The following is a 14,728-nucleotide window of genomic DNA, read 5'->3' as shown; positions in this document are numbered from 1 at the left end:
TACCTTGCTGGGAAACACACCTGTCGGTACGTAGCGGGGGTACGCTCGCTAACCACACTACACAGGGCACGTCTTTGCGGGAAAGCAGGGAACAAGGCCCCACGTTCCACACAGCGCCCGCCGCCATGTTGCTCTTAAGCCCCCTCTCTCCCGCCACGCCGCCAGGCGCCGCTGTCGCACTGCGGCCATAGAGACGCCTACCATAGAGAGCCCGCCCGCCCGCCTCCTTGCCGGCCGGGGAGCGTTGCGCCAGGCGGAAGCGGAAGCGGCCCCGGTGGCGCGCGGAGGGGCAGGGTCCGGTGCGGGCCGGGGGCGGCGGCGGACGCGGGGCCGGCGGCCGTTGCCTGTGGGACTGACCCCCCCCGCCGGCTGCGGGTGAGGAGGGCGCCGGCAGGATCCTTCTGGGGCTGGGGGGGAGGCCGGCGGGGCGCCGCTGGGCTCTGGCGGCCGGGGAAGGCGGAGGTGAGGTGGCGGCGGAGGGTGCGGGTAACCCGGCCCGGCCCGGTCCGGTCGGGAGGCCTCTTCCCGGGGTCTCGCCCCGCCGCCTGGGCTCGTCCCGTCGGGGACGGTTGCCGGCTCCGGTGTGGCTCACGGCGCTCCCCCGCCTTGTGCTGCTGAGGCTGTTCCGCGCTGCTCGGAGGGAGGGCGGGGGAGGGGGGGAAGCTTCGGGCTGTTAAATAAAAGGGACGTTTTTGTCTCGTTGCAGGCACCTTCCAAGTCTTTCTGCTGGAGAGCGTGGGATCCGCCTCGGCGCTAGCCTGCTGGGGTTTACTGGTTGTTAAGTAGACTTCAAAGCGGTGTGACATCGCTGCGCCAGTCCCTTCCTTCCTGAGAAAGGGTAGCTGCTTTCTGAGCCATCACATACCAACTTCATGTATTCCTAAGATTGTCATCAGCTGCTTGGGTTTTTTTCTGAGGCCTTACTGAGGTTTAATTATTTATAGGCTGTAGTGGTTATAAAGTAATTTAAGATGTTTGTACTACTCTGTTTTAACTCTCTAATTGACTCTTGTATTAAGAGACATTGTTTTAACTTGGGAATGGTTAAATGGCCAAAGAATTCAATTATTTACGGATAAGGGCTATTTTATGTGACTACTGTTGGCCTGCAACTTAAACTTGCATCTTTTATTTTTTTTTATCCTATGCTTTTTCTGTGTTATGGCTGCTGCAACAATAGTTCATGATACATCAGAAGCTGTAGAGCTCTGTGCTCCCTGTGGGTTATACCTTAAACCCATTACAAAAATGACCATCAGTGTGGCACTTCCTCAGCTGAAACAACCGGGAAAATCCATTTCGAACTGGGAGGTGATGGAAAGATTGAAAGGGATGGTGCAAACTCATCAGTTTTCCACTCTGCGGATTTCTAAAAGCACAATGGATTTCATCCGGTTTGAAGGAGAGGTTGAAAACAAAAGTTTGGTTAAATCTTTTCTGGCATGCCTTGATGGCAAAACAATAAAGCTGAGTGGCTTCTCTGACATTTTGAAAGTCCGTGCTGCGGAATATAAGATTGACTTTCCCACCAGACATGACTGGGACTCGTTTTTCCGTGATGCAAAAGATATGAATGAAACTTTGCCAGGTGAAAGGCCAGATACTATTCACTTAGAGGGCTTACCTTGTAAGTGGTTTGCAGCAAAGGAGTCTGGCTCGGAAAAGCCAAGCGAAGAAGTCCTTATAAAAGTGTTCAAGAAATTTGGAGAAATACGTAATGTGGACATACCCATGCTGGACCCTTACAGAGAAGAAATGACTGGCAGAAATTTTCACACTTTCAGTTTTGGAGGCCATTTAAATTTTGAAGCTTACGTTCAATATCGAGAGTACGCAGGTTTCATCAAGGCTATGAACGCTCTGCGAGGGATGAAGCTGATGTATAAAGGCGATGACGGCAAAGCAGTGGCTTGCAACATAAAGGTGAGAAACTGCAGGCTTTTTTATGGGAACCTGTGTGAAAGGCCAAGTACAACTAAATGTTATTTCCCTTGTGCTTAAAACCTACATCTGTATGCTCTTGTGATGACAACAGGTGACATTAACAGCACTAATGTAGTTTTATGGAACAGCCATGATAGAATTTTTAAAGGAAAATGATGGAAGAAAAATGTGTTGTTAGACTACGTGAACAAAGTGAGTGGGGTTTTGCTTTTTTTTTTTTTTTAACAAGGCAGTTCTAGAAATGAGAACTGCTTGATGGAAGGACCAAGTATATGAACATGGCCTGCTAAATAGTTTAGAAAGTAATATGTATTTATAAATCTTGTCATTTCACTTAAAATTCTAATTCAGACGTATTTCACCAGAAGGCTGACCTTAAAGTGCATTGTTCTCTCTTGTGTTCACTACAAATAGAAATTTGGGGGGAGAATTTCACAGCCTCTGTATTTGGTCCTGGCATTGATAATGACGTCTACCAGACAACTGTCAGAACTGTGAAGTTTGATAGCATGTGGCCTGTACGGCCTGGGGAATCTGCAGTTAATCATTGGTGTACTTCACATACAGAAAGGCCCCACAAAAATTTAAACGATAATGTTAATCTGTAGCACAGTTTCCTCTGAATGCAGGATGCTTAATTCATAATATTTACATACTGAGTTTTCCAGATCTTTTTTTCTGTAACCTCATTGTCTTAGAAAATACAGGTATGACAGGAGAGAAGTCATCAGTCTGTTCAGATGTAGTATCCATGAAAGCATTGCCAGAAGAAAACTTGCTCTGGTGTGTTTGGAGGTGGTCTGTGCATTTACATATCAGTTGAGTGAAATGTTTGCGGATGGATTTCAGTATGCTCAATTCATCAAATCAGAAAGTGTAGTTCAGGAAAAAAGCTTGAGTATTCATTTGTGTAATGTGGGAACACACAAATATTTTTTCAAGTTGTAGTTTAGTCAGTGTAAGTAAAATACTGTAATCTTTTATCCTGTTATGAGAGTTTGTCAGCTGGAGCATAGAAACTGTTTGTACCTTGACCCTCAAGGTTTTCAAGGGGATGTGAAATTCAAACTGTCACTTACATGCGGGGATCAGGGTTCCCAAATTTAGTTTGGCTGTGCAAGAGGTATCATGCCTTCCTGGCAGCTGCCTTGGGGATTGATAGGAAGAGAGAGGACCGTGTTTGTGACTGTGCTGTCAGGACAGATCTCTTTCATACAAGGTCACAACGCCTTGTCTGTTTCTACCTGTCTGTCCTTTTAGCCTGTTAGTGAACCATCATTTTACATAGAGCCTGGGTGAATTAAACTGCAGAGTATGTGCACCTTGTTCTCTGCCCCACGGCTCATGAGGATGGGCCTGTGGGAATGTATTACAGACCCTTGCCTGCCTGCACACAGGTTGTATTTAGAGTGGGAGATTAGGACACCAGGGGTGTGATGTCTGCTACTGTCTTGTTCCTGGCGTGCAGCTGGATATGGCCAAGGTGTGCTCATATGTCCTGGAAGCTGAGTGTTTTCCCAGATCTCATTGCTCAGATGTGTGTAACTTCCTTTTCTCTTCTGTTCCGAGTCTCAAACTTGGAGCTTCAGCCCAGTATACCTCAATTTGGGAATCTTGGTGTTGGTGGGGAGGCACTTGCTTAAACCAGGTGCTGAATATTGTAGAACTGTTTCTTCTGCTAAAGTTAACGATCACGGTTTTAGACAGAAAGGGAGGCCTTTATTTAGGCCCATTTCTACTTAGTGCTGTACAGTCTCTAATAGTGCATGTGAGTTGAAGGAGTTCTGTATGTTCCTGTTCTGACAGGTTGAAGACACTGGACAGCCAGGGCCTAAACCATACTAGGCTTTACTTTTGGATGTCAGACACACACAAAAGTGTAAACTGGTGCCTGATTGTGCTAATGTGCAGGCATTTAGTTCCTAGTTAACTGGTTATAGCACTCTGGTGCTTGCTCTGGGCACATAGAGAGGTTCCCTTTGTTTTGAAAAAGGTTTTATAATTTTTATCGTACTTACACTGCGGTTTGGATACCTTTGTGCTAGGATAAAATTGTTGGGGATTATGTAGGTTGTAGGGGATTTTTTTTTTTTATTTATGTCTACTTAAAACTGTTTTCAATTGTATCCTGTAAAGGTTTCTTTTGACTCGACAAAACACCTCAGTGATGCATCAATTAAGAAACGTCAGCTTGAAAGGCAAAAGCTTCAGGAGCTTGAAAAACAGAGAGAAGAACAAAAACGTAAAGAGAAAGAAGCTGAGGAAAAACAAAAAGAGGAAGAAAGGTATTTATCACTTCTTAGTTATATTTTTTAACAATCAGGCATAACAAAACAGTAGTTGCTCCTTCATATCAGCATCCATAGATAGAAAGTAACTGAACACAAGTTTCCTTTCAAAGTTCTACTCCTGTAGCTAAAGTGAAGCACTTAAAACTGAGTGAAAATATTGTTGTCCTTTTGAGGAAATAAGGTTCAGGGATTATGAGATTTGGAGAAGAGTATTTTACTCCCTGCCCCCCCCCCCCCTTTTTTTTTTCCTTGAACTGTGATTTCAAGAGCTGGGAACTTACATGATGTGTAGTCATTCTGATGGAAAAAAGTGTATCGTAAATGGAGAATAGAAAATAACGCACTAGTTGTACTACTAAGTAACTTTGGTATTATAAAGCTCATTTGTTCTTAACATCAGTATTTTTCCAGGAAAGGCATGGGATACAAGCATATCTTAAGAGTGACATTTTAAGAAAATGTATAGGGGTGCAAATATCATAAGACAGCTCTTCAGAATATAAACACAAATGGAGCAAATTGTTTCCGAGGTTGTATGGTGTCCATTTGCCTTGATGTGTATAAATTCTCATTGCTTAATGTTTAGATATTAAACAGTTTCTGAAACTGTAAGGTTATTTAGATTATCACTAATGCTTATGTTCTGTTCAAAATACTAAATCTGCAAATTACTTAATTTCCTAAAAATTGTGCCATTAGACACCTGATCTCGGAAACCCTTAGACTTTTACATAAGCTACCATTTTGTCCTAATGACTGAAATAAAAACCACCAGCCCCTGCACACATTAATTGGCCTGGTACTTTTCTTCTCACTATGATGTTTGACTGCCCAGCTGCCTGACTCATTGTTATTGTCTCTGGTCGAATTGTTTTTAAAAAAATAAATTTTTGTTTTATGTTTGGATTCCAACTTGGTTTTAAATATTGACAGGCAGATGATTGTTTGCTATCACAAGTAACGGTTAAAATGTTCACTGTTTTCTACTTCTGTTTTTTAGTAATCAACAAGACTTACTTAGAAAAAAAATTACTCAAAATACAAAACATATTTTGACATAGGGCAGGAGTCTAAAATTGTACCTGCCCTAGATAAGGTAAAAATATTAAACTCTGTTTTAGGAAGCAGAGAGAGCTTGAAGAATATGAGAGAGAGAGAAAAAGAGAAGAAAAGTTGCGCAAGAGAGAACAGAAGCAGAAAGATCGTGAAGTTCGACGAAACAAAAAGCAACTTGAAAAGCTTCAAGCTGAAGAACAGAAGAAACTGCAAGAGAAGATAAAGTTAGAAGAAAGGAAGCTCCTGTTAGCTCAGAGAAATCTTCAGTCCATTAGACTAATTGCAGAACTGCTAAGCAGGGCAAAGGTAACCTCAATATTTATTTCAGAAGCTAATGAAGAGCACAGAAGACAAAGCCTTTTACTGACTTGAGAGGGGGTGGGGAGCACTGTTCATTAAACAACAGATTTAATACCTCTCCAGATTCTATTCCTTAGACCAAAAATTCAAAAAAGTGCAATGAAACAGTATTTCTCCCTTGGTAAAATATGCACATGTAGATATATGGAAGAGTGAACTTGAACCTGTAGTCCTGAATAGCATTTTTTACCTGTAAACTAATTGGCAGGCTTGCTCTTAAGTCCAGTAAAAGAACATGTAAGCATGATAAAGTGAACTAAATACAGAGGATAAGGTGCAAGACTCCTAATTTCTAATTCCAGTTTTGATGCTGTTTCCCATTTGGCTTTCAGCAGTTCCGTTAACTATTCTTTGCAGTTTCAGAGAATGGGCTTTCATTATTTGATGTTTGAAAATGTGCAGAATGATTTTTGTTTAGGAGAGGTACTGTCAGCTAAGGTTTTGAATGTTAGAGCCTGTCTCTCTAACAGTATTGTTATTTTTCACTGGAACAGGATGTCATTTGCTTAAGACTTGGATAAAGTCATGTTAGGGTGTAATGTAATGTATGTTAAGTATTTTCTGTAGAAATGAAAAACTGTGTGGCAAAGCATAGTTTGTGGGTTTGTTTTTGTTTTTTTTTCCTTGATGCCAGTGTACCTCAGGAGTGTTTTTGAACTCATACAGTGCTATGTGGTCAGTTACATGCTAGGAGAAGGGAGAAATACTTCTTGCAGGCTTTATAACTTTGCAGCTGTGCAATAGAAGGGTTGTCTGATAAAACAGAGCAGTGCGTTTCTTTCACTCCCAGAATTCTGAGGTCTACACTAAGCTGTTTGTCTGGGTCAGAATAAAAAAAAGAAGTTTGAACTTTCTTTTTCAGTATCATGAGTTTCTACAGTGGTTGACAAAATGAGAATCAGTTTCTACATAATATATGTGTGTTTATTTGCCCTTTTTTTTTTGGACTCATTGTAAAGTCATCTATGAACCACAAAGAGAAATTAATGTTTTAAATTTGACTGAAACCTTCAAATGATGACCCTGATAAATGTATTTTAATACTTCAAATTTCACATGTTGTTCTAGCTTGTGTGTTAATGCTCATCATATTAAGGAGCCATAAAGACCAAGCTTTGGTTTTGCCTTGTGAAACAGTTAGGAAAAATTAACACTCAGAAGAGTTTGTGGACTAATACTAATGTTTCCCCTTACAACAGTTGTGTGTTAGTGGGGTTTTTTGTTTGGTTTTGATTTTTTTCTCTTTAAGAGGGAGACAACTGTTTTATTTTGGGATGGTTAACTTCTGTTTGTTAGAGTTTATTTTCTTGCTTTTGTGTTATGGTATAGCTTGGAAGCATGAGCAGGTCTATAAATGTTTTTTGTTTACTCTTACATTCCCTTTGACTATCTTTCAGACAGTAAAGCTTTTGGAGCAAGAACATAATGAAGAAAAGATTCGTCTTCAGCAGCTAGAGGAGAGACGAAGGCTCCAGGAGGCTGAACTCAAACGTGTGGAAGAGGAAAAAGAGAGAGCACTAGGGTTGCAGAGAAAAGAAAAGGAACTGAGGGAGAAACTACTGAACAATCTTCTGAGTAAGAAAATGGATGCAGTTAATCAAAACAAAGAAGAAACTGAAGCATCTCAGTCTGATGTGCTGAAAACCCCTAGTGGTGTTCCACACACCGTGTCATCCAGCTGCATCACTTCTACCTCGGGACAGGCTGTTACAGGCAAACTGGCTCCCAGCTCTCAAAGAGAAGTAGCATCCACTGAGAACGTAAACACTCAATGCAAGTACTTGAATGGTAACATTCATGACAAAGTGCATGTCAAAGAAGGTCAGAAACTTCATACGACAAACTCTGAGAGGTGTTCTGAGAAAAAAAATTCAGGGGTACTCTCATGTGTTCCCACCAATAACCAGCAGCAGAAGAGCCTCTCCAGCTACGACCAGAATACCTGTAGAAAGGACTCACACTGTGAGCAGGGCAAACGTAGCACAGAGCCAAGGAGAAGAAAGAGCCGTTCATGTAGCAGCATAAACACTGATGAGAGTAAGGGTAAACGGGAGAGGAGCAGACACAGAAGAGATGTGAGTTATCAGGATGAAAAGCGCAGGAAAGAAAGGAGATATTATAGACACTCTAGCAGAAGTTACAGTCCTCGACGAAGCCATAGTCCTCGTCGAAGAAGTGTAAGCCCCAGACGCTCACGTTACAGAAGAACTCGCAGTAGTGAACGTAAACGAGACAGAAGAGAAAGAAGTCATAGTCGCAGAAGTGTGAGCAGGAGACGAAGGCACCGGAGGAGATCACTGAGTAAGCAAAGGAGTACTTGGAGTGGGTAGTGGAGGCCTTGGCTCCTTGGAAAGGCTGTGGTTGGACAAAAGGGCCAGAAAGTTGTAAACGAGACCTCATCGGTGTGACTGCTATAGAAAACATGTTTGTTTCAACCAATGCTTAACTTGCATCTAGTCCCTGAAATCAAGAAAATAGCTGCCTGATTTTTTTGACGTTCCTTCGTGCTTGTCTCTTTCTAGGTTTCTACCACAATGTAGGTATAACCCACCTGTGCTTGTGCTCGAGTTCCTACAGTGCTAAAAGCCAACCTGTTTTCTTGATTTTCAGTTTTCTAAACCTTAATTTTAGTCGATTTAGTTTTTATCTCTGTATCACCAAATTTGGCTTGAGAAGTACATGGGTGCCAGTTACAGGAACTCCAGACATGACAAGCTATTACATACAGATTTGATTTAAAATGCTTTCTGGTGCATTCAATGAAATCACACTTGACAAAGTAGAGTTTTTGCTGATTGAGATGGATAGCAGGGCTTTCATATAGTTCTTAAAACTGACTATAAAGATATGCAGGATATCTTTTAAACTGCTATGATTCCTTCAAATGTCTGTATGGTGCCAAACTTTGTGGCCCAAATTATTCTGACTTGTAATGCCGTTTGCATAATACTACTTTCCATGTAAGAGAGGCACACTGACGCAGGAAGTAAGAAGCAGTGGTAAAATGGTTGAGGAGTTGTTCTGTTATTTTGTTGACATATTTGGCTTTGTAATTACTTCAGGTGGCATAGAGCCACTTGAAGCATTTTTTCAGGTACATACAGAGCTAGCCATTGTCTTTTGAAAAAGGGGCCTTCTTGCTAAATTATTTTTACTTGTGGTGTTGGAACGTAAGGCTGCAGTGTCTCTTGTTAAATTCATTTAAGAATACTTTTGCTTCTAAAATGCAGCTCAGGAATATTAAAAGCTATAACATTACAGTGAAAGAGTTTATTTTGCCTTTTTATGGTAAAATTAAAAAGAAAACTGTTTCCAGTGAACTGAAGTTGCTGTTTTCGTATGTCAGTGTATTAAAATCTGCAGAAGTGTTGTATGAGAACCCATTTGTTGGAAAAAAATCACTCAACACATTTGAATAACGAAGTTCAGCCACTCTTCTTGATGGTCCTGTTACGTACAGCTGTGTCAACTGTTAATTCAGCAGGACGCATGCTCTTTATCTACAGCCTTCAGGTGCCATTTTCCTCACACTGATGCATCAAATCAAAGGGCATCCCTTTCCTGAAGTGCCTGAGGAGCACATTGGTACTGCAGCTCAGCTGGATCCCTGGCTGGCTGAGTTTGTCTGCATTGCTTTCAGTGAATCTATGTGGGGTTTGTTTCTTACTAGACCATGCTGCTGAAATCTTTGTAGTAACTAGCTGTGGAAGGAAAAGGTAGACATTCTTTTATATTCCTGGCAGTTCATGTTTTCAAAGATCTCCAATTAATTATGTTACTTCTCAAGTTTTTGTGACTTCTCTTGTGAGTTTCACCACTGTCCTGGGGGCTGAGAGCTAGGCTCATTTATCTAATCACCTCAACACCACCACTCTCTTGAATTCAGAGCAGTTGCTTTCTGTGGAGAGTTCATTTTTCTACTATCTTTGTTAAAATGTTAAAAGCCTATCTACCTGAAGATGAGTTCATCTTTAGTAATGATTTAGCTAAAATCCAGTCTAATGTTGGTTGCAAGTATTTGATAAGGCTGGTGGGATGCCTGTTTCTAAATGCATGCAATTCTGCTTAGCCCGCTCTTAAATACTGACACACTGTTCATGGTAACATCATTTTTTAAAAAAAAGTGTATTCTGTCTGCAGTTCTGTGAGAAGTTTAACTAATGGCTGTCAGCACCAATGTCTTTAAGCTCAGGATTAGATTCTTACTAGTATCTCTGCAGTATATTTCTACTGTGGATTTCCACTGGGATTGATATGTTGAATGGGGGTCTTGATGATGTACTATGTAAGTAATTGGAGAGTTGCTAGTTTATAATGCTACTTTCAGGAAGTCATCAAGCTATGAATGCAGTGTAATTGCCAAGAGTGGAAGCAGTTAAAGCAGTGGCAGTCACCAAAAAGTGTTGGAGTCATACTAGAAGAATCCAACAGATACTGTTAGTTGGTACAAAAAAAGACTGTGCTTGATAGGGTTGTTTTCTCCAGAGAAGGTGCCAAGAGCAGGTTTCATATCCCACCCTGAAATTATTAAATTCCATAAGCTCCCCTGATGTTTAGGGCAATTTCAGAGGCCAGAGAAGATAATTGTTAGAAGGATGTTCAGCTGTAAGGCTTTGATAATCAGTGAGCTTAACACACCTATCCAGCACTGGCTTCATACAATGTCCTAGAAGTGCAGTAGTGTGAAGTAACTCAGTTGTTTATAGTGCTTGTATTATTTCCTCTTTTCACAGCAGCTTCAGGAAGAAAAGCCTGAAAGTGCTTTTGATGCTACTTGCAAATGCTTACTTTCCAAAATGCAGAGGGAATGTGGAAGAAGTCCTCTTTCAGTCAGCCAGCTGAACCCAATCAAAACTTCTTAAAACTCCAAGTACCTAAAGTTGCCCAGTAACTGCTCGGTGCAGAGTTCAATCTAGTCTAACACTTAGCAGTATTGTTGCTTCAGGTATGTGTTTTGCACCAAAGCTCTCCGGAATGTTTTCAGTGCTGAATCCTCTGAAATGGGTATTTCGTCATGTGTCTTTGTACTAGGTCTGGCTGTGATGGAGTTAATTTTGTTCATAGCTGCTGATATGGTGCTGTGTTTTGGATTTGTGACAAATGGCATTGATAACACACCAGTGCTTTACCTATTGCAGAGCAGTGCTTGTACAGCATCAAGGCCTTCTCCATTTCCCATTTTGTGCACGCCCTCCTGAATGGGTAAGCTGAGGTTGGGAGGGGACACAGTTGGGACAGCTGACCCCAGCTGATCAAAGGGATGTCCTGTGCCATATAACATCATGCTCAACAATAAAAATGGGGGCTTTTGTCTTTCCAAGGTAGCCATTGCTCCAAGACTGGCTGGGCATCAGTTTGCTTGTGGTCTTCATTGATGATGGGCTTTGAACTGCAAGGAAACCTGAAAAGAGTTGAAACTGTAATCTTTTAATAACGTCACAAATATAAATTATGCCATGCCCAATACCATTTATTCAGGTTTTTATTATGGCTGAGGTATGTGCTTCTACTACTGCAAAAACCTCGCTGGTGCAATAACTTAAAGAATATAACTTCTGATAGTAAACAATTGCTCTTTCTTCTGTATTGTTTATAAAGTCAGTACGTTTCTACCAAGTGTCTTTTAGGGGTCTTAGTGTTTCAAATGAAAGAATCTAGGATACCAGCAGGCTTTATAATGGCTTCTAGAAGCTGAAGTACCAAAGTTACTGGTATTTTTCCCTACTCTGGAAGAATGTTGTGATGCTGATTGCTTAAATCTTACCTGATTGCTTGGATTTGCAAGACTGGAGCAGGAGCTGTCTAAAAGCAGATAAAATTAGCTGGTCTTTTTTCTTCTATTTCAGTGTATGTCTGTTGCGTGACCTTGAATTCATATGAAAAGATAAGTATTTAATGTCTATCCTTTGCTGTTTTAGCTGCTTTAAAGCAATGTCTTTTTGGATGGACTTCAAACTTTGATCAACAAACTTTGGCCTAATTAATGAAGGAGTTCCAATAATCCACACTCCTGTTCTTGTTTAATTATTAAATTCACAGTGCTTAAATCACACTGTAGTCACAAGCTCTGATATAAATGTTAAGGAAACTGAAGAGTATAGGATTTAGCAACTAATACTTATCAAAGACATACCAAACTAATAAATACTTCTGAAACATTGGATTTATGTTGGTATGGCTGAATATTGGATAGAGTCTGACTTAGCTACTATGCTGTCTCTACTTTCAGACCCTTAGCTGCTACAAATCCAATCCAATGAGAATGTCTGCAAAGTTATCTGCCTGTTTACTTCTGAAACTGATCAGTGAGGATTATGTACCAGTGGTAACCTGACTCTCCTTGCCTGGGCTTGTCATGAGTTGCATGTTACTTATGTCCCATTGTGTCAAAGTTACATATCTTACTCCATTTGTCTGTCAATATTCAGGGTTTGGTTTTGTTTTGGTGGCTTCGTTCCCCTGGGTTGTAAGCAGGAATATAGATTTATTCACTGTTCTTATCAGAACGTCAAGGATCTGGGTGAGCAAGACTGTAAGTCTTTGTTTCTTCTCCATTAGACTACCGTTTGAAAAGTTGGAGCCTGGATGTCAGCTTTCATCTTGACTGAATGCATGGCAGCCCCAGGGGTATAGGGTAGAGAGGGGGAAAGAAATCCTTGAAGATGATGGAAGACGTCAGTACAAGTAATTCCTCCAGAAGTGTTGAGCTTATCCAATGCATTTGACTTCATTTTTCTGTCCTGCTTTCAAACTCTGGAGCTCTTCCTATGCCATTGCAAAGCCAAGAACTCAGATAGTTCCCAACTTATTGCTCTGTGTCAGGCAGCCATACTTGTCAATTTTAAGCTTACTTTAAGATCAGCCTTTGTTGCTGGGGAAAGCTCAGGTTCACTTTTTACTGGTATGTTTTTTTTTTCCTTCAGCAGTGGAAAAATTTCCTCGGTGAGCAGGACTGGTGTGGTGTAACTACGGGGTGTAAATCCCATCAAGCCGTGGATCAGGCAGCTCCACAGTACAGCACTGTGTTCGTACCTGCTGGAAAGCCTTGGCAGCAGTGAGAGACTTCTGAGCCCTATTTCGCTTACTGAGTCTCAAGAGATGCTTAGGGTTTCTTCTGATATTGTAGCTCTGTTAAGTCACACGATGAGACAGGAAGAGAGTTTTCTCAGTTGTGAGGATGCACCTCTCTTCTTGCACTCAGCTCCAGGAGAGATTTCACATGTGTCACCACAGAACACAATGTCTCCCTTTTGTCCTCATAGAGGTGCCAGGAGGATAGGATCGAGCCAGTGGGAGCCCACGTTCCTCTTGAGGATGTGTAGGGTTCAGAATTGCATTAATCATCTAATGATACAAGGCAGCGTGTGACCTCTTCCCCTTTGAGGATGAGGGCCCTGCTTATCACAGACTGCTTGCAGCAAGGTCTGAGCTGAAGGGGGTGGGAAGATTGTGGGCCAAAGCCCCTGAGCCTCCCTGTGCTGTACAGGAGCTGGTGCATGCTGTCCCTGCGCGTGCTGTTGCCTCACCAAGGCACGGGCAGCCAGGAGTAGTTTTCCTGCAGCCCTTGGTAAGCAAAGAACATGAGCCTCAAAAGGATAAGAAATCCAAGTTCTGTTGCTATGGACAGTGTTACCACATAGTCCCATTCTGATCATTAAAGAAGAATGTCTCCTCTTTCTATCTGAGGGCTGATGAGCCTCTGCACTTACCAGCCTTTTGGCCTGCAATTTCCTTTTTATCTCCTGGCCTCAGCCTGCACGAGGTGGCTCAGGAAGCAGCTTATTCAACAGAAACAACAGCATCTCCACAAGGGCAAGGCCAAGCCCTTCTATATGATTGTTGTGCTTTCCATCTACTTACTGCCTGCTGTGGTAAAGTAATTTTGATAATGTATAAATCATATTGCCAGAAGTAATTGATATTAGTAAGAAGTGGTTACCAAAGCTGTGACTATATCCGTGTTTTTTTCTAATTGACTCTACCTTTGTAGAGTAATCTAGTCAATGACCTAGAAAAAGGGCATATGCATGATTATGTATGCATATAAAAAACATTTGATATGTTATCTGGAAGCATCATCTTGAAAACTGTTAGAGAAAATGGGAATTTTTGCAGTGGCTCCCAAAATTGTGAGCGCAGGACTGTACCAGGGACTGCAAGGCTATAAACACAAACCAGTGAGAGTTGATCACTGATCCATGCTACCTGGACATCACACCAGTATCAGCTTTAGGGCATTTCTTAAACATGTATAGGATTGTGTTACAGACTATTGCAGCTGCTCATGTTTCATAGCACAGGTAGAGATGTTGTTAGATTCTATGTAAGACAGCAATTAAACCAACTAGTTTGGCAGATGCCTTAATTCATAAATGAGTGAGCAAACTTGACCACTGATATCTTGTATTGCTATACAAGTTAAGGGGTTTTTATTATAATGAAGAGGAAATATATGTATTGCCTGTGTTTTGATCTGGTATCCTACCTTTGAAGTTTGGTTATGATCTGGATACAACACCTACTGCATTAAGCTTATGTTGCATTCTGTTGATCTGGCCCTTCCCCAGCCCAATAGATGTGTTATTTGCAGAATGTGTCTTTACATTCTAATACATTCTATGTACTCTTTACATGTGAGCTGCCTCACAATAAATTTGCAAGGTTGTCTCTAGTGTTTGTATGAAGCAGCAATCTAGTTGCAGTTGATCCTTCAGAACTGGCTGTGCAGAATGGATTCCTCTACTGTCTTACACTCCTACATGTGTAAGTATTATTGTTGTTAAAAGTGTACCTCTTTCTTTTTTTAATACTTAATCTGATACCAGGCTCTTGAGGCTTGTTTGAAATGGTATGCACCACCATCCTTTCTTCTTTAATCACAGCACAGAAAATGAATTTGGTCTGGTTCCCCCTCACATGCTGCATCCCCTGAATACATCTCCTGCTGCCTCACAAAAAAAAATTATAGATTAGCTCAAACAAATGTTTTGCCATAGTCGTAGAATATAAAACTTTTGAAGGACTAAGGCTGATTGGAATTGTTTTCTAATTGATACCTCATCTAGTCACATGTGCAC

At 41.4% G+C, this 14,728-nt stretch overlaps 1 protein-coding gene across 14 annotated transcripts; it reads left to right on the top strand.

The window, feature by feature from the left end:
• The first annotated feature begins 264 nt into the window (after positions 1–264).
• Positions 265–14,338, top strand: AKAP17A (A-kinase anchoring protein 17A). 14 transcript variants are annotated; one of them, XR_008232945.1, is made up of 8 exons: positions 265–375; positions 707–1,923; positions 4,081–4,229; positions 5,357–5,597; positions 7,049–7,952; positions 10,385–11,976; positions 12,210–12,335; positions 12,578–14,338. XR_008232945.1 is itself a non-coding variant. In XM_052773658.1 (6 exons), the coding sequence occupies exons 2-6, from the start codon at positions 1,162–1,164 to the stop codon at positions 10,405–10,407; spliced, it is 2,076 nt and encodes a 691-aa protein (XP_052629618.1). In that variant the 5' UTR covers positions 265–375; positions 707–1,161; the 3' UTR covers positions 10,408–14,338. The 14 variants fall into 14 exon arrangements, 5 of the variants coding, with proteins under 5 accessions (XP_052629618.1, XP_052629617.1, XP_052629619.1 ...); XR_008232944.1 differs by having other exon boundaries at positions 10,385–10,596; positions 11,498–14,338; XR_008232937.1 differs by having other exon boundaries at positions 10,385–10,596; positions 10,683–14,338.
• Positions 14,339–14,728: the final 390 nt, after the last annotated feature.

The sequence above is a fragment of the Harpia harpyja genome, chromosome 22, assembly GCF_026419915.1.
Source record: "Harpia harpyja isolate bHarHar1 chromosome 22, bHarHar1 primary haplotype, whole genome shotgun sequence".
NCBI lineage: Eukaryota > Metazoa > Chordata > Aves > Accipitriformes > Accipitridae > Harpia > Harpia harpyja.
The sequence above is the reverse complement of the archived record's forward strand: the minus strand, read 5'-3'. Positions and strand labels throughout refer to the sequence as shown.